The sequence below is a fragment of the Camarhynchus parvulus genome, chromosome 13 (genome assembly GCF_901933205.1).
Source record: "Camarhynchus parvulus chromosome 13, STF_HiC, whole genome shotgun sequence".
NCBI classification, from domain to species: domain Eukaryota; kingdom Metazoa; phylum Chordata; class Aves; order Passeriformes; family Thraupidae; genus Camarhynchus; species Camarhynchus parvulus.
This window is the reverse complement of record NC_044583.1, coordinates 12,200,407-12,219,646: the sequence shown is the minus strand read 5'-3', so window position 1 is coordinate 12,219,646 and position 19,240 is coordinate 12,200,407. Positions and strand designations below refer to the sequence as shown.

The 19,240-nt window shown below is 46.8% G+C and overlaps 1 protein-coding gene across 2 annotated transcripts in view; it reads left to right on the top strand.

The window, feature by feature from the left end:
* The window catches only part of GLRA1 (glycine receptor alpha 1), a 35,126-nt gene extending 16,586 nt beyond the window's left edge, over positions 1-18,540 (top strand). Inside the window, exons 3-9 of one of the 2 annotated variants that reach the window (XM_030957389.1) lie at positions 2,071-2,138; positions 10,844-11,067; positions 12,517-12,599; positions 13,245-13,382; positions 14,109-14,323; positions 14,909-15,055; positions 18,226-18,540. In XM_030957389.1, the coding sequence (XP_030813249.1) occupies positions 2,071-2,138; positions 10,844-11,067; positions 12,517-12,599; positions 13,245-13,382; positions 14,109-14,323; positions 14,909-15,055; positions 18,226-18,540 (1,190 nt within the window). The remainder of the gene's footprint in view (positions 1-2,070; positions 2,139-10,843; positions 11,068-12,516; positions 12,600-13,244; positions 13,383-14,108; positions 14,324-14,908; positions 15,056-18,225) is intronic. The other variant, XM_030957390.1, reaches the window with a different exon arrangement.
* Positions 18,541-19,240: the final 700 nt, after the last annotated feature.

Here is a 19,240-nt window from a genome sequence, read left to right as displayed (position 1 = left end):
TCAGGAGCATGTGCAGTCATCCAGGGGATCAGCTCAGTGTTTTCCTTGTACTGTGCCCTTTGAGAGGGGAATCAACTCTTCAAGGACCTTTTATGTGGTTTGTGAATGGATCCAGAACAGAAAAACATTGCCCCTGAGCTCAACAGAAGGGATGAAACCAGTACTAAAGCCTGGTAACTGTGTGCTTTCAGCTTATGGATAAACTTCTGCATAAGAGGGGTTGGTGAAAGTGGAGGAAAAAAAAACATTTAATTTTTGTGTCTGGTTGCTCAAGCCATGCCAGTGTTTAACAGCCTGGAGAAAGCTGCACAGACTGGGCAGTGTGAGATGCTGCTGAGCTGGCAGCGCTTGTCTGGGGGCTGGTTAGGCACAGCCTGCTCACATTGCCTGGGACTCACACCAAGAGAACCCCAGCAGAGAGCATCACTGCAGGGACAGGCACAAACTTCCAGAGAAGGCCAAGGCAGGAGAGGAGGAAAGAAATGAAGAGGAGAAAACAAAGCTCCAAATGTTCCTCAGCAATCAGGAAAATCCATTTATTTCCACACAGGAGGCAGTTTGCACTGATTAGAGGCACAAGGCTCTCTTTAAAGCCATTCCTCCCCCCCAGTATTTCATGCTGCAGCAACTGCCAGACTGCAGATGTGACCTTAACAGGAACATCACTCCCCCAGCAGGCTGAGCCACCAGGCAATGTTTGAAATGCAGACACCATCCCTGATTCCATAAAAAATGGGGGAATAATCTGAAAATCCACACTCTCTACTGCCACAGATCTTATCTTCGCAGAAGCATCTGTCACAGGGATGATGTGGGATTAACTCCGGTGTAAAAGGGGACCTTGTTCCCTGGGGCAGTGGCTCTGCCTTTCCCCACCACATCCTGGCAGTGCCCACAGCAGCCTTTGGCAGCCCCCAGAGCAGAAGCCCTTTTTGCTTCAGCTTTCTACAAAAAAAATCATCTCATTATGTGTGAGCAAGCCACAGGTTTGCCAGGCACCAGGTATGCCCTGGCTCCAAAATATTCCCCAGCATTTTGATTTGTGTGGAACTGCAGCTCTTGGCATCTCCCTCTGTGGAAATGCAGCATTTCCACCTCAGATTTTCCAGGCAATGTTATGAAACACTTCCAGTCACTCCTTTGGGCCACACAAACAGACTGACCCCCATGCCCTCAAACCACAATCTTGCCATCCCTTAACCCTCACCCCTTTCCTTTGGTGACCCCTTAACTTCTCCAGTACAAGCAGGGTAAGCACAGCTTTGGTCTGAAAGCAAACCCAGCCCAGGAGAGGCATGGCCCAGAGAGCAGGATTACCTCCTGCCCAAACAGGACAGCCAGAGAACTCCTGCTGGCAGAGCCCTGAATTCTCCTACCCAGCTGTGAGCCCTGGATCCGGATCACCACCTGGGGTTTAGGGTTTATGGGCAGTTCTGCTTGGAAACACCAACACAAGAAACAGGTACTGGAACAGCTGAAAAGGAGATCTCAGGTCACTGGAAATGTCTTTGGGATTTGTAAGCTGGGATTCACCCTGCTGAGCAGCCAGGCCCTCCCTGCTGTTTGAGGATGCAGAGGGTCAAGCAGGCAGTGTCAACCCAACACCATCATCATCATTTGGGGTATTTGCTGCTACAGCTCACCCTGCTGCACTGGCTTTGAGGGGAGCACTTCATCCTAGCTCAGGAACAGTGACTGTTTCATAAGTACAGCTCTAAATAAAAGTCAGTTATCTCTCAGCTCCTTTCTGGGATACTTTGATATCACATTCAAGGTGAAATTACTACCCATGTAGCCAGCTCAAGACACCTAGAAACTGTCCTGGCTGGCTCTGAGCTATTCCTGTTCATTTGAGCAGAGACCTGTAAACACAGCCAAAGAGGGGAACAGAGGCAGAGCCTGAGCCCTGCCCGGTGTCAAACTGGCATCAGAACCCAGACTGGACCTGGCTGGGTCACCCAGGCCTTCCTGCCCTGCTCACCCCATTCCCACAGCAGGTTTTAACTCCAGACTGGAAATACTTTGTTCCACAAGCACTGAACTGCTGTTCAATGTGTGTTTGTCATGCAGGCCCTCCAGTGAACGTCAGCTGCAACATTTTCATCAACAGCTTTGGTTCGATTGCAGAAACAACGATGGTAAGTAAAAATCACAGCACAGCTGCTCAGCTGCTGCCTCTGCCTCACTGCACCCACAGAAAATGCAGCATCACCCTCCTCCTCAGAGGGACCAGGGGAAAACACTCAGTGCTCCCAAGCTTGCTCAAAGTTTGAGTAAATTAATGGTCCACAAGACCCATTTCATGTAGCTGAAGATCACAGAGTCTCCATCTGCATTTTATAAAAACACCCCATGAGAAAAGGACAAGGGTCAGAAAGGAAAACAAATATTTTTCTGAAGATTTGCCTGAGGCTTCAAGCTCAGCCACAGTTACAGATACTTTGTGTTTAAGTGGGCATAAATCCAAAATTAATCTGGATTCAAAGAGAAGGGAAATCAGCTGAACTCAAATTCAGCTTGCACCAGGATTTCAGATTCCCAAAGACTAAGAGAATAATTAAAGATTACAATGATTGCTTTCTTGGAGACATTTCTGGTAGACAATGATCTTTAGTAGGAAATCAAAACCAATATTTCTGAGTTAAGGCTCACTTCATACAAAATTAGTGAGCATGGCTAAAGGCTGTATCTAATTGGCAAGGCACTAGGAGCAGAGGATCACTAGAACAGGAGATAATTGCTCCATCTGAAAACTATTAGAGATTGGTTGTGACATAACCAGTGAACAGCAAAGGAAAACTCTGGAGGTACTGTGCCTTACTGCTGTGCTAATTAAAGATAATCCAGAAATGTGGTGTTTAATTACCCTCTGGTAATTCTTTTTCTAGAAAGATGCTGAATGAAGAATGCCAAGCTCCAGCTTCAGGCATTCTGTGCATTCAGGCAGGAAGTTTTAGGCTTGGCATGGAGATCACACCCCTTGACTTGAACAAATTGCTTGGCATGCACAGACTGTCAGAGGACAGCCACAGCTCAGGTTCTAAGTCTCTTCTGACACTACATCATTCTGCTGGAAATATTTGGGTTGGGATGGTTAAGTTCTGGTAGTGGAGGAGAAAACAAAAGCTGTTATTCTGTCCAAGCACAAGGAAACAGATTTCCTACCTGGCCTGCAGAATTTGTCAGGGCTCACAGGTGGGGAGTGTAGCATGGATTCATTTGTATAGAAAGGAAAAGAGGAAGAACTGCCACTGAAATGCACATCTGTTCCTAATTTACTGTTTATTGGTTACCTCCTTTGGCCTCACAGGCAATAAATGCTGTTCCTGCACACCAGCCCAGAGTGCAAGGGAGCAGGACAAGCCCACAAAGGATCTGGGCAATGCACAGAGCACATTCCACTGAAGCGTTTTCCAGTGCATCTGTCCCACACTGAGAGATGCACTGGAGCAGCCAAAGATGCCACATGATCCCTGTGAGCAGGATGCCCCATAAAATTAGCACAGACTAGCACAAGAGAGATGCAGTTCACCTCCAAGACACGCTGCAGGGGCTTGCTATCGTCTCCAGATGCCACTCATTTCATAGGCAATCTTCCATGGGAAAAAAAAATCCCCATGGGAGCCCGAGAACACCCTGTGGGCACATTGCTTTGTCTGGAAATATCCAAGGCAGCTCTGACAAGGCAGCCCAGATGTCAGGCTGACACAGCAGCACAGCCTGAGCTAATGCTCTCGTGTGGGAGCAGCAGCTCTGCTTGTAAACACCAACAGCAACACAAGGAACACAGGTACTGGAACAGCTGAAAAGGAGATCTCAGCAAGCTGGAGAGGTCCTGGGGATTTGGAACCTGGGATTTGCTCTGCAGAGCAGCCAGTCCCTCCCTGCTCTTTGAGGATGCAGCAGGACAAACAGGCAGTGCCTGCTCCCCAACAGCTTCTGGGAAGAACAGACTGTCCTGCCTTGAAACCATTTTGAATTCAAACAAGTGGTCAAACATCAGAGAAAGGGGTGGCAACTTGAAAATGGAGAGGGGCAAATCAGTGTTTTACCAGAAAGAAAGCCATAGCCTATCACTGACCCCTGGGACTGATGATGGCAAAACTCCCCCAGCTGCTTCACTGGCCAAAAGGAGACAGAAAATTATGTTTTAAACCCCCATCATTAGGCACTCTAAGCCTGGTCAGGTTCAGGTCTGAGTGCTCCATCACCTTATATTTCATCCCTATTACACTATGACCTGCAGGAGAAGTCACAGGGTTTTTTGGGTACCTCACATACACTTAGAGAAGGCTTTAAAATATCTCCTGCCTGAATATCACAGATCAGTGTAAACCATGAGCTCACCATGCAGAGGATTAGAGAAATTAGAGGGAGAGTGCTCACTTATGTCTTGAGGCCTCATGGAGGATAGAGGAAGAGGAGAAAATACAGAAAAATAGGAAAAAAAACAGGTATTTGATGTAGATGGCTGGATCTGCAAACCTCAGAAGGAAAGAAAATGAGCTGCAGCCAAGAGAAGGCACAAACTCCCCAGAATGGGCAGAAAGCTGCTACCTGACCCACAAAGGCTCAAAATGAACAGGGCAAGAAATGGAGATCTGAAAACTGCTGCAAGATTAGGGGGAATTTAACAGAAATTAAAAGGCAAAGTCATCCACCAAAATGAATTCCTAAGGCAGAGCTGATTTAGAGCAAGGGAAGTGAAGGAACTCCTTTAAGCATCCCGCAGACCCAACATAAAAGCCTCTAGTGGTGCACATAACTGATGGGACATTTATGTTGGACTGCAGCTCAGAGCTTGTATCCAGCCCCACTTGCCTGGAGCTCTGGGGACAAGGGAGGCTGAGACTGGGAGCACATCCCTGGTTGTGCTCCAGAGGGAGGGAGAGAACCAACCCCAACAGCCAGAGCATCACTGCAACAGTGCATCCAACAGCAAGGGATTCCCAAGGACAAGTGCAAGGTGCAGCCACTCTCTGCAATTATTATTATGACAAACACCAAACAACCCCCAAACACAAGCTCTTAAATCCCTTTTTGCTGTTCAAAAGCATAAACAACTCCCCAGCCACACCAGACTGTGAAACCTATAGCAAGTGTAGAAATTCCTCATTCCAAATAAACAGAAGTGAAGCACCTTGGGAACAGGTCTTGGGTTTTAACTGAATAAACTGCACCAGCTTTGGCTTTTTTTGTGGGGTATGAGGCAACTGATAGGATTATCTGAGCATTTCATTAACAAATTCCCTGCTCTATGAAATTAAGAGATGTCCTTGCTCACTCTTCCAGTGGAAGCTCCAGTTTTGTGGCCTTCCTCTGGCTTTTTATACACAGTGGAGGCACAAGGAGAAGAAGGAATACATTTTTATATCATCACCTAGCGATGCTAGCAGCTGGACTCAGGAAGAGCTTTTCTAGACTCTTCTTTTAAAAAGGACCCACACACAGCAAAGAGACTGAAAAAGAAAGAAAATCACAGAAGAGCCAGAGCAGCCTCTGTTAGGCACAGTGTAAATATGCAAATTCATTTTTGCTGCTTTCATGCCATAGTTATCTCATCTGAAAAGAGCAAAGCAAATGTGACCTTCCAGCCAGCTGCAGCACAGCCACAACTGAGCTCCCAGCATCTCCTGGGGACAGGAGAAGCTGGAGGCTGCAACTGTCCAAATGCTAAATGCTTGTTCAGAGACATCTGCACATGAGATTCCCAACAAGAAAACAAAGCATCCTGCAAAGCAGAGCAAGAAATTCAATCCAGACTCACAAACCCCAGTACAGCAGAGATTCCGATGAAGAACTTGGGTCCCACATTTAATACTGGTCCCACCCACTCCAAAATCAGCAAAAGATATGAGTTTCAATGCACAAAGCCCATAGCAGAAGTTAGGTTTTGAGCAAAATTTCCTTCCGTCAGTCATTCTTAAACCCAACCATCAGTCCCACAGAGATGATAAGCACCTAACAAGTCACAAAACACAAAATGAAAAGGTTTTCACAGCTACTCACAGCCTGCTGCCATCTCAGTGTCAGACCCGCAGTGTTCCAGCTGTCCATGATTGGAGTTTGTCTGTGCACTAATGGAGATAGGAGGGGGAAAAGAAAAAACAAAAAGAACCCATGAAATAGGACTGTACAACTCAAATACAAGGGCACAAAACCTCCTCCAGCTGAAAAACAAGACTTCAGTACTAAATACCTACATTTGCAATTCTGGATGGTGGCTGCAGCTCACATCCCAGCAGTTCTACTAGCTCAGAGAGATATACAATCCCCACTTTTTGGAGGAAGACACAGAAAAACCTTCCTTTTGTGGGTTCCAGCATAAAAATGCCCACACTTATTAAGGACCAGGGTACTGCTCCCACCCCTCACCAGGTGCTTGCCCTTCCCTGATACAGACTCCTTCTCCCCTAGCCCAGGTATAGCTTCACACTGGCTCCAAATTGCCTACTTGGCTATTAAACCTTCTTAGGGCTGCTCCTTGGTGGTTTTGCAGTCTGTTGTAGCGCTTCTTGACAAGGCAGGTTGCCTTTAAAGCGTTTATTCATTCCCATCCTAGAGAATTAACTCAATGACAACAAAGCCCCTCGTGCTCTGGTGGGGTCCCAGAATCCCCTTCTGAAGGAGATCAGTCCCTACCCTGTTTTTTCCACCAGGAAAATGTCAATTTATCAAAGGGGAAATCTCTCCCCAAAAGTGTTCAGTGCAGAGGCTGCTCTGACAGGGCCCCTGAGTCAGGAAGGAAAACCTAAGGAGTGTCCTGAGGCGCTCCATCCCTTCTGCCCAGCACTGCCTCCAGCCTCCTCTGCTTTCAGCAGAGATGTCAAGGCTGTGGGATCCTGGCAAGGGAAGGTCTCAAATGATCTTCTGTTTCCTTGTCTCCTTGCGAGGTCACCAAGCAGAATTTCATTTCAGCATTACCAAATTGAGCTACTTTGATCACTCCAGTTATTCTCTTCCTGCCTTGTGTCATTTCCCTCTTGGGAGTAAAATGCCTTTGTGCCAGATTGCAAAGCTCCTGAATGCCTTCACTGCACAGAGTTGCTGCTCCCCTCTCCCAAGCCAGCCAGAGGAGCAGGCTGCACAAGATAATCAATGCCTGGATGTGATGGGCACACAAATGAGCAATGTGAGGGATAAGAAGGATATGGAGAAAGAGATTTTTACTTTTTTTTTTGCTAAGTTTGCAGCCCCAGTCAAACATCTTTCTTTGCTTGAAAGTTCACATCAGAAATTGGCCAATGCTGTCCATCATTTAGGAATAACTGTGAACTTCTTGGGGATGCTAATTAAGATCTCCTATACAGCATCCAGGAGAAATGCTGCATATCTCCAGGTAGCCAAGGAATGAGTGCTGCTTGGCTCATCACCTCCCAGCCTGACTGCAATGCTGAGGACAAAGCTTCCAGCACAGAGGATGCTCAGCTGGTACAGAGCACTGTAACCCTTCTCTTAGCCTGTGTCACAGCACAGACATACCCTGACTGCCCTGCATGCCTTCTGCTGCCTCCCCAGGCAGTGCCGTGTCCAGTTTGCAGTCACAGTGCTTGGTTTTACATTGATGTTCAAATGAGGCTCGACACAAGGAACCTAAAAGGCTGCTCAGAGCCTTCAACACTGCAGTGCAATGACATAAGGGCAAAGGCATCTGGGAGACAACCACATTCTCAGTGAGCAGGCCAGGACTGTGGAGTAAACTCCCTGAGTAGGAAGATCTGCATAAATGCACGCACAGAGGTAAAATATTAATGCCCTGAAATGGCAAAGCCAGAGAACTGCATGCAGTGCATGTTTCATATTTCTTTGTCCTTGCCCTTTTTATGTCACAACCTAAATGCCTTGTTTTCTGTATTCCAAAACAAAAAATACCCACAGCAAACACTTGTCTCCAAAGGAAGAGCACAGAGTAACACAAACCAGAGTTACTCCCCACACTGCTGCACATCCCTGGGGTGGAGGTGGTGCAGTTTCTCCCACCACACATTCACACGGTGCCCCTGGACTGTTCTCAGCAGGACATGGGGACAGGACACTGTCACTCTAGAGGTGAGTTAGGAGGGGCCTTCTCACAGCCACCCACTGTGAGAAGTTATTTTCATTTGGCCCACAAGTGTTTAATTAATGTGCTTCCTCATGGTTACAAAGACTGTGGATATCATTCTGCCTGTGGTCTGTTCCTGTGGTAGCAACACAAACCATTCAGCACCTCCTGTCCCACCCTTTCCTGTCCTTTTGGCAAGTTTTGGAGCTGAAGCAGTGAATTTACTCCATCAACAAAGCTTACCCGCAGTAACTCAGGCTGTTGGAGGGAATTTGGCTCCATTCCCTCCCCCCTTCTCCATCAGGCAGAGCACACTTCTGGGCAGCTACCACTGAAGTTTCTTCCAAACATGAGTTTAATTTGTGTTGTACATGACAGAAGTCCCAAACTGGAGCTGACCTGCTCGCATCCAGCTTATTTGTAGCTGAATAAGCAAAACAACCTTTTGCTTTCTACCTATTAGGTCAGTGACATTGATTTCCCCTGACTGTAATGGCTGCAGATCTTGATGCACAGAAAAGGGAGAATTGAAAATATACAAGTAGCTCTGGGAGCTGCTGCCTGCTGTGGAAAGTGGGAATTCATGGTTCCTTTCCTTTTCCAGGCTTGTGTGATGGGCTGGCCCTGCACTGAGACCCTGGTCCCCAGCTGTCCCCAGCTATTCACTTTTCCTCCAGACACATAATCCAGGGTCGACAGAGATGAATAATTAAGTCAGAGGGATGCAGTGAAGGTGACACTTGGAATATCAGCAGAAGGAATGAGTGTTGCAACTCTTTTTTGTGTTCAGAGGTCTGCTCCTTTTAGCGTCAAGTCCGTGGTTCATTTGCTGTTGTCACAATCATTAATGTCATTAGCAGCTCCTGTGCTCTGAGGGTGCAGATGGCACCAAGTGGCCTGAAACAGACTCCAGACCATGTGCTTGGCTAGGAAGTGCCTTGTCCAAAACACAGAGCACCCCACACAATCCTCTTATGGGAATATACCACGTGGGACTCCATTTTCTTCATATGGAAAAAGGCTATTCCTTACTCAAATAACTCCTTTTTATACAGTTTCACAGACAGTGTGCGACTCCAATTGGTCAGTAGTCTTCTTGCCAATTACTTTTATTGGTTAGTAACAAGTTGTTATCCTGTATTCATTGGTCACTCAAACTCTCAGTGTCTACATGCAGGGACAGTTTTTTGTGAGAGGTAGTTTTTATTTTTCTATCTAAAGGTGCACAGACAGTTTATACAGGTGCTGGTTGTTTTTACCCAGGAATAGATTATGTTAACAAACTGCTCCCACCAGGATTGCTTTCACGTGAGACCTTGCAAAGTGCTGGCTTTGACAAGGCCAGCCATTGATTCCAGGAGAGCAGGCTTGATTTTATGAAGCCTTCCTTTATGATTTTCCTACCTTACTGCAACATCCTCTCCCAACCCTCCAGTGCCACTGGACACCACGAGAGTTGTGTCATTGTTGACAAGAGGCTGTAGGTTCACAGTCAAGTGAGCTCTTGAGGCAGCAGCATAAGAAAGTCTCTGCTATACAGTCAACTCTCCTGTACAGTCTCTCCTTCAACTGCAGAGCTCTGTGTTCTCCAGATGGAAAGAACAGAGCTGGTGGCAGAGTGAGGGGAGCCTCTCACCAGGTGCCTGCAGCAGGTATCAGACACCAGCAAGCACATCAGACACCCTCCATTAACTGTGTCCTAATAAAAGTCTTCAAAGTACATTTATATTAGAAAGGCAGCAAATAAACCCTTAATCATGACAAGGACTATTCATTTGGACCTGGGCAGTGGAATTGGTTTATTATATGCTGCTCTTCAGACACAGTCTGCCTCTATACTTAGAAAATGTCAATTAATTTATGGTTGTGGAGCTTTCACCCCTCTCCTGATAGCTGGCACATCCTCTCCCCAGTTCAATTTGTTGGCTCACTTTCTTATGTGAAAGTCAAAAGAAAAGGAGCATGGGAAGCTGTTGGTCAGACAGGGAGAAGAGAAACTGCCCCTAATTTTCCAGTAGTGTCTGAACTCAGCCTCAGCAGCCAGCCTTGACCTGGGGAACTTAGGGGAGCTGTAAGACTCGTGGTTATGGAGCAAGTATAATTCTGCATAGTGCTGAGGGACTACCTTCAATTAAAGAAGATGGTCACCCTATAAAATCCTTTATGGCAGTTTGACATTAGAGAGGGGAACCCAGAACGCTCAGGATTAGGAGAGCAGACTTCATGCATATCCCTCTTCTGCTCATAAACTCTAACCAAGGGCAGCTGCTCCCATCAGCTCATCTCAGTTATCCTTGCATTAGCAGACACACAGGGAATTTCTCTTTCATGGACAATCTGTCTCCCTGTGCCCTTTCCTTTCCCAGTGCTGGGTGAACTACAGATAGCCACAACATGGGACAGTTCAGCGCTGAAAGAAGCTGGTTTCAGTTTCTTTCCCCACTTACTCCCCTGGAACATCCTCCTGCTGACACTGACCATTCTGCTCTCCACAACTGCTCCTATTCTCTGCAGCCCCAGGGTCCAGACAGAGAGGTCCTGGCCCTTCCCACACAGCTGACAATTGCTGTAACAGAGGGATGCAGGGACAGGCAGCTGCTCATGCTATGCCATAGCTGTAAGCTACAAAGCTAAAAATTAATAACAGTTCCTTGAGGAACAATACCAAAACCACTTGGCATAGCTTTGGAGCCATAGGCCTGGATGTGGTCTGGCTCATTTTAGGATGGTTTTAGTGTGTGCTCCCCATCTGCCAGCACCCTGAGGCTGCCCTGAGCCCTGCTGTGTGTCTGTGTGCAGGATTACAGGGTGAACATCTTCCTGCGGCAGCAGTGGAACGACCCCCGGCTGGCCTACAACGAGTACCCCGACGACTCCCTGGACCTGGACCCCTCCATGCTGGACTCCATCTGGAAGCCTGATTTGTTCTTTGCTAACGAGAAAGGGGCCCATTTCCATGAGATCACCACGGACAACAAGCTGCTGAGGATCTCCCGGAACGGCAACGTCCTCTACAGCATCAGGTGAGGTGACTCCACCAAGGTCATCCAGGCCTTTGGGCATGCTGGTGGAAAAGAGAAATTTAGGGGGTTTTAAGGTGTGAGATCATTCAATTAGCAGTGATGAAGCAATGTGGTTAGAAGGGACCTCTGCTAAAGCATATTGAGACAGAGGATTGGTCTGGGATGGAATTTAACTCATCTTCACCTCTTTCAGTTCATGGATTTCTGCTTGGAGTAGATTCCTTAACATCCCTTATGTAAAATTACTTCAGATATCTTCTGTTAGTGCAAGCCTAAAACCAGCTGTGCTGTGTGAAAGCCAATAGAAGCTCATGAACACTCTGTTTTCAAAGATGCAGCATTTCCTGATTAAAAAAAAAGTAAAAATCATGGAAAATGCTAAGTAGAGGCCCATGGCTTTGTCTCAGCCTTGTTCCCAGTTATCTTTTTATTGCTAGATCCAAGAATCCATCAGCAAAATTGAACTAACTGCACTGAATTTCCCACAGGAGATCCCTGGTTTTCTAACTGGTTCTTTGCTACTACTAGCAATAATCAAACTCCAGGCAAGGCATTTACAAGAAGGTGGACTTTGTCACATCTTCTGTCCCAACATGCCTCCAAACTCAAGCTGAGAATTTCTAACAACAGAAGATTTTAAATTAAAGTATCTTTCCATCCTGATAAGTTTCTTGTAGGCCTGATGATAGAAAAATTCAATTTCTGTCCCCTGGGTAATTCTGCTATTTCTACATCAAGGCAAAAAGCTGAAAACCCTAAACACTTCAGGGAACAGCATTTTCAACATTATCAAACCAAATAACTCAAGTCTAACTATCTGGAGCAAATCATTTAGTATCAGCTTGTTGAAGCAACCAAACATTTTAAGCACAGATCATGGTACAGGGCAGCACAGCAATATAACACAGAAAATGCAGCCTGCACCTAGTGGAAATTGGAGACAGAAATAGAGGTCTCAAGGGCTCTACAGGAATTCAGGAAGGTACAGGAGTTCATATTGGCTTAGCACAAGGCATTTTCCCTGCAGAAAATCCCACTGAAGTATTTCTTTCCCCACACACAAACATATGATCTTTATGAAACTTCTTCGTGATGTTTTTTTCATCACACACAAGTGTTCTGTTCAGAGATTTACAAACAGTGCCAGTCTCTAGAAATGCCTCTGGGGGTTCCAGAGAGTGGGCTTGGGCTTTCTGCTCACCCAGCCTGCTGTGAATCTGAGGCAGGACAGGAACAGCAGCAGAGCTGTTTGTGAGGGAGCTCTGCAATGAAAGGAGCAGCAGGCTCTGCTGGGAATGGGGTTACAGACCCAAATGTTCAGTATTTGTGATGCTGTCCAGCACCAGAGTGAGAGCACAGGCAGGAAGAGGTGGATGATCAGTCATTCCCCCAGCTCAGCCCTCAGCAGTGCCCCTGTTTGCCATTCCCTGTGCTCTCCTCTCTCCTCAGGATCACGCTGACTCTGGCCTGCCCCATGGACCTGAAGAACTTCCCCATGGACGTCCAGACGTGCATCATGCAGCTGGAAAGCTGTGAGTCCTGTGCACATTTCAGAGAGGAGGCAGCCTCCTTTCCCTGCTGCTCTCCCCTGCCCTCTCCTTTCCCAGCTGCAACCCATCCCCAGCCCAGCCTTCACCGGAGGCTTGCTGGAGAACCTCCTGCTTAGGATTTTCCATTCATTCAGCCCATAGGATGTTTGCTAGAGAAGCCAAACCTCAAAAGATCCCATGTGAGGAGCCCTGGCTTGCTCGTGTTTACATTGGCCTTTCACTTTGCAGGAGAGGTGAAAGTGCTTTCAGCTGCAAGTGGGATTTTTTCTCTCTGGATGAACATCTGCCACTTGTACATGTTGCTTATCCCAAAGGAGGGAAAGATGATGAGCTCCTTCCAGAGAAAGCAGTCGAGTTGGAAACAGTAGAAAACAGTTCAGCAAGCCAAATTCAAGAAAAAAAATGTTATTTATTGCAGAAAATCCATTGCAGCTCCAGTGGAGGTGGTTGCCCTGGCTCTTATCACATGAACAAGCAGTTTTGCCTCAACCCAAATCCCATTCATGACAGCACTGTCAAGGAAGGCCAGGATGCACCCCTGCCTCCAAGGTCCCTTCTGCAACACTGCCCCTTTCCAGATCAGTATTTAATGTGATTCATGTGACATTTGTCCCTTCCTCTCAACAGTTGGCTACACAATGAATGATCTCATATTTGAGTGGCAAGAAAAAGGAGCAGTGCAAGTTGCTGATGGGCTGACACTGCCTCAGTTTATCCTCAAAGAAGAAAAAGACTTAAGATACTGCACGAAGCACTACAACACAGGTCAGTGCTGTTAATCCTTAACTGGTTCAGTAGAGAGGAATTCAGGACTGTGCATTTTTCAGAGTCTCTTGCTCTGTCTGATGGCACTCTGGCCTTGTCCTGCACTTCCAGAGATAACAGACATGTGGAAACATACACAGCAAATGAAAAGCTAATGGACATAAATGTGCAAAACCCTCTTGTCCCCGGTAATATCTGCATCAATTCAAGGGTGTTTGGTTGGGATCTTCTCTCCTAGAACCTTCTTTTGTCTTTGAAATTTAAGTGACAAAGGACATACTGCTAAAGGGCTTTCTTTGCTATATTAATGTTCATAGAATCCATAAAGAATCCATTTGGTAAAGACCATATTGCTCCAACCCCCTGCCATGGGTAGGGACACTTCTCACTATCCCAGGTTGCTCCAAGCTCTGTCCAACATGGCCTTGAACACTTCCAGGGATTGGGCAGCCACAGCTTCTCTGAGTAACCTGTGCCATGGCCTGCCCACCCTCACAAGGAAGAATTTCTTCCTAATATCTAATCTAAACCTTCTCTCTTTCAGTTTGAAGCCACTCCCCTTTGTCCTATCACTACATGCCCTGGGCAACAGCTGTTCATTTCCTCCCCTAACAAGACTCTGGTTTAGGCAACACAAGGAAAAGGAAAATCCCCAGACAGTGGCTGAGAACAGGAGGCTCACTGTGCCTTCCCAACAACCTCCCCTGTATCTCCCATCCTCCTCAGGCAAGTTCACCTGTATAGAAGCTCGTTTCCACCTGGAGAGGCAGATGGGCTACTACTTGATCCAGATGTACATCCCCAGCCTTCTCATTGTCATTCTGTCCTGGATCTCCTTCTGGATCAACATGGATGCTGCACCTGCTCGTGTGGGGCTGGGGATCACCACCGTGCTCACCATGACCACGCAGAGCTCTGGCTCCCGAGCATCACTGCCCAAGGTAGGGAACACCTTGAACACCAGGGAACTCGTGTCCCTTTTGGGGACAGCACCTAAGGAAATCCCTACACAGATCCTCCTACTGCCTTTGCACAATTCCTGTGTAAGGACAAACAGAGTAAATTCCAGCCCCATCCTGAAAAAATTTTTAATTCTCTATGACTAGCAGGAAAACTTCCCTTAAGATTCAGCACTCACCACAACTCCCAGTAACCAGGAGCTCTGTACTTTACAAACCCCTGCAACAATCACACATGGATGTGTACTTTGCATTTTAGCTTTTTAGTCACTTTACCATCCTACTTTTATAACAGTACTAAATTTCCCTTTAGAAGGGCTTCTGGTATGGTGGATTACTGTTTTCCTTGCATATAAACAATCACAATCAAGGCCTGAATAAATTAAAAGCTGTGGAATCATTGCTACTTAAGAGCCCGTGAGGAGTTTCAGTGACCTGATAACACATTGACATTAAATGAGCACAATTCTGGTATCCAAGAACAGATGTCAGCCACATAAAACACCAAGTAAAAATGCATTTGGGTAAGGAAGCCACCCCATTTCTGTCTCTTTTTCTGACTCCTAGGTGTCCTATGTGAAGGCCATAGACATCTGGATGGCTGTGTGCTTGCTCTTTGTGTTCTCTGCCCTTCTGGAATATGCCGCCGTCAACTTCGTGTCCCGGCAGCACAAAGAGCTGCTCAGGTTCAGAAGGAAGAGGAGGCATCATAAGGTAATACATAAAGCATGCAGGACACAGTGAAATCTGTCCCAGCAGAACACCATTGTCAACTGAACCAAGCCATTAGCCCCCAGGGAGGTCCCCAGTGTCTGGTCAGATATTAAGGAGGCTCACACACCAAAAAGCAGAGCTGCCTCAATGGATTGTGCCTGTTCTATCAGCCTGCTGAGCCCAGGAGTCCAGCAAGCTGGGTTTTGCTAGCTCAGCCAAAAGGGTTGTTCTCAACAGGACAATTGTCACACAGCGATGTTCTGGGGTGAGTTCTCCTTCCAGAAGCTGCAGCCAGGGCTGGGGGAGGCAGGCAGGGAGGTGTGAGGGGTGTCTGTCAGAGAGCAGCACCCCCAACACAACAGCCTGCAGCAGCCCAGAGGTAAGTGACAACTCTTTTGTCTCTGCCATCTCCATGTTCAAAAGCATCTGCTTCTCAGACTGACTGCAAATTCCTCCTGGAAGGAAAGAGCTTTATTCTGAGCCTTAGCCTGCTCCATGCTTACCTGCCGTGGCTGATCCCAATCCCAATCTGAGCATGCACGCAGCACCCCAGCCTGGGCTCCAACAGCAAAGACTTCACCTCAGAGATCACATTAGAAAGAAACATAAAGGTGGCTGTGATCACAAGGCCAAAGGCACTTAAGAATTGTCCCCATGTAACTGGTAGAATCAGGAAAGGGGTTAGCAAAATTTCAGCACCAGGCCTGAGAGAAGAGCATTAAAATGCCCTTGGAAGAGGATTAAAAATAAGTACATTTTCTAGGAGAGGAAAAAACAAAGTCAATTTTGCCAATGCAAATCTCAACCAAGCCTGTAGGTGACTACCAAGGTCTACCTTAAATATTTCTCATAAGTATTTGTCTACTTTCCATGACCCATCCCATCCAGAAACCTTCTCCCATTCCATTGTTTCACTGTCCCAGGCATTAAAAGTCTTTCCCAGGGTCGAACCTGTCCTGCAGCAGTTCACAGTGCATGCTTGCAGAACTGCTACCATTCCAGGAGGAAGTGGGGGCTAAGGAGCAGGAATCCCTGTATTTTTCTAGATTTGTCTCTCTGCTTCAGTCATCCTATCTGCAAAACAGGAGATCATTGTTCATTTGTGGTCAACCCAGTCAGGACCAGGGACTAAAAGTGTTGGACAAATGCAAGAGAAAGAAATAATAGATGAGACTCAGCACCCACTGATTTTGTTTGACCAGAACAGGACTCTGCCATCCCCAAATCAACAAAGTTTTGGTTCAGAAGATGCAGCTGAACAGAGGCAGAGCTAAACCCACCCACATGGATGCCTCCATAGTGCATCTATCTCTTCATCTGGATTCAGGCATCCTGTCTCTGGATCTGTGCTGTTGTACGCAGATCAGTCTGTTGATAAAACAGTAAGAAGAAAAAGAAAGCCGCTAATACACAGACCAGTTTAAGAGATATTTGGAGAGCTGTTCTATTCAACACAAGGCTGTTAGCACAGTCCCTGCTCAATCTCACAGCTATTTAATTGGAACAAAGGATAAATAAAAACACTTGCAAAAGCTAGATGAACAAGGATTGCAGGCTCATCAGAAAACTAAGCTGACTGCTAATACGTAAATGGGCTAATGCAGCTGCCAAAGGCACTAATTGCTCTGTCCTGATGTCCTGACTTGTCTGGGTAGCTCTGACTGGTTTAGGTATGACACACCAGGCAAAAAAAAAGTGAGATGTTGCAGTGGTATGGCCCAGTCTGGTTAATGACACCATCATCAGACCCACATGGAGTGTATTTGGAAACACTTCCCAGGCTGGCAGGCGATCTTTGCCTTTCTCCTTTGGCATGGCACCTTGAAAAAGACACTATTGTCTTCTCTAACCCCAGTACACCACTCACCAAAACAAAGCCACAGTGGCCAAAACAAAGCCACAGCCAGTGGGCCCTCAGCAATGAAAATATTTTAAAAATTCAGGATTGAGTGGTTTAGGTTAAGTCAGACATGTTCCAGGGTTTGTTTGTGCAATGGGAAAAGAGCAGAGGCAGTTTTACCTGAACCCCTGCATTACAGACATGATAAGAAGGTCCATAAGCTCTGAGTATCGCAGAAAACCAGATGTTGATTTTATTTGGGTAACTTTGTTTTGCTCAGATATGGCAGCTCCTCTGTGTCCTGCTCCTCATCCCATGCAGCTGCCCACAGGATGCAGGGGCCATCCAGAAAAGACACTCTTCAAAGGACAGGGCAAGGGGCAGCAGAGCACAGTGGGCAGGCAGCTACAAGGGAGGGGGCTGCTAGGTCAGTGTTGGGGGACACAGCATGGGTCAGCCTCTGTTAATGATTAATTAGTGCCACTGCTCTACAATTAGTCTTGGTGACCTGAAGTCAAGAGACTTCGGATCTCTGACTCTGCCCCTGCAAATCACTGCTTGAATTACTTGGACCAAACTTAGTTTTCCCTGTCATTACATTCCTGTGTTCAATAAAATAGGGCTAAATCATTCTGGGATTCCAGCAAAGCTTTCACCAAAAAAAACCCAAACAGCAAGACCGTTTGCCTTTAGATTACAACTCATATTTTTTTCTCAATACTTAGCATTACCACAAGCAGCCATATCTTACCATTGGCCCACAGAAGAGCACTTCAGTTCCTCACCTAAAAGCTGGTTCCTGGGGATGGCTGTGGGGTGCCGTGGGCAGGCGAGTGAGGGCTGGTTGCACGCTGCCTGCAGAGCTCTTTTCCTGGACAGCTCCTGGCTCCCGCACATCCATGTAACTCTGTAGGAAGCAGCTGCAGCTTTGGCTACATGAGTTACATGGAGCCCACTCCTTCTGGGCAAGCTGAAACTGCACAGGCAAAGCAAAGAAGGTGCTGATAGGAGGTGGGAGGGGGTAGGGAGAGGCAGAAGCAAAACAGGGGATGCAATTGGAAAAATGAGAGCAGTGCCACAAACCTTTCAATAGGTCAAAGACCTCGACAGGGTGGAAGTCAGTCCTGTTCTCCATGGGGTGCCTGGATCCCCTGATTTGCATCTGTGCATCACACAGCTGGCACCCCTCTATAAGGCTGATCTCCCAAGAGCAGGGGGTTTGCCCAAGGGTGCCAGGGCTCGGTGGGAGCATCTTTCCCGTGTAGAGCAGGACGCTGTCAGCGGAGAGCCTTATAGCGAGGGTGCACTGTCTATATCTCATTTTAAGTAGAGTCCCATGCTCAATCTGTTCCAGGAGGACGAAGCTGGTGAAGGCAGGTTCAACTTCACCGCCTACGGGATGGGGCCAGCTTGCCTGCAAGCCAAGGATGGCATCTCTGTCAAGGGAGCCAACAACAACAACACGGCCAACCCGGTGCCGCCACCGTCCCGCTCGCCCGAAGAAATGAGGAAGCTCTTCATCCAGAGAGCCAAGAAAATCGACAAGATCTCCCGCATCGGCTTCCCCATGGCCTTCCTCATCTTCAACATCTTCTACTGGATCATCTACAAGATAGTCCGCAGAGAGGACGTGCACAACCAGTGAGGGGAGGGGAGCAGACGGGAGGGAGCGAGCAATCCTTTATATATGTGCAATAGCAATGCAGCAATGCATGAATTTAAGAATGCGGCAATATCTACTTAAAAAAAAAAAAAAAAAAAAAAGGGAGGGGGGCTGGGAGGGACTTTTAATCATGTGAACTGAAGGTGTCTGGCACAGGGAGGAGAAAAGAAGCTCTTGATCTGGGGAGTGCAGGGTGGGAGTTAGTTTTACAGCATAGGAAGATGTGGATTGCTCCAGCAATCCCAGCAGTGTAATATAGTAATATATATTCATGCTTAATTATAATGCAAAAAGAAAACAAAACAAAAAAAAAGACCGACAAAAAAAAAAATCCTTTTTTTAGCCTATTAACAGCTTAGATTCTCAAGTCACTGGAATGATTCATGATTCCATGTGCAGAAACTACTGCAATTACGCTTTATCTAACTTTTGCTATAGAAAGGCCATTCCAGTCAAGCACGTGGGGGGAAAAAGCCCTAACAAAAGGGGAAAAAGACCTCAAGAAAATAATTCTGTGCTTCTCTAGGTTTTGCACTTTGAAAACTGGATAGATGGGGAAATCTAAGAAAGAGGTTGTGGACTGCTGTTTATTTTATATATTTACTTTTTTTAGTCATGGGTTTGCCGATCAAACACTTTGTGACTTTTGCACAGAGGAAAGCAAATACATTATCTCTCTCAT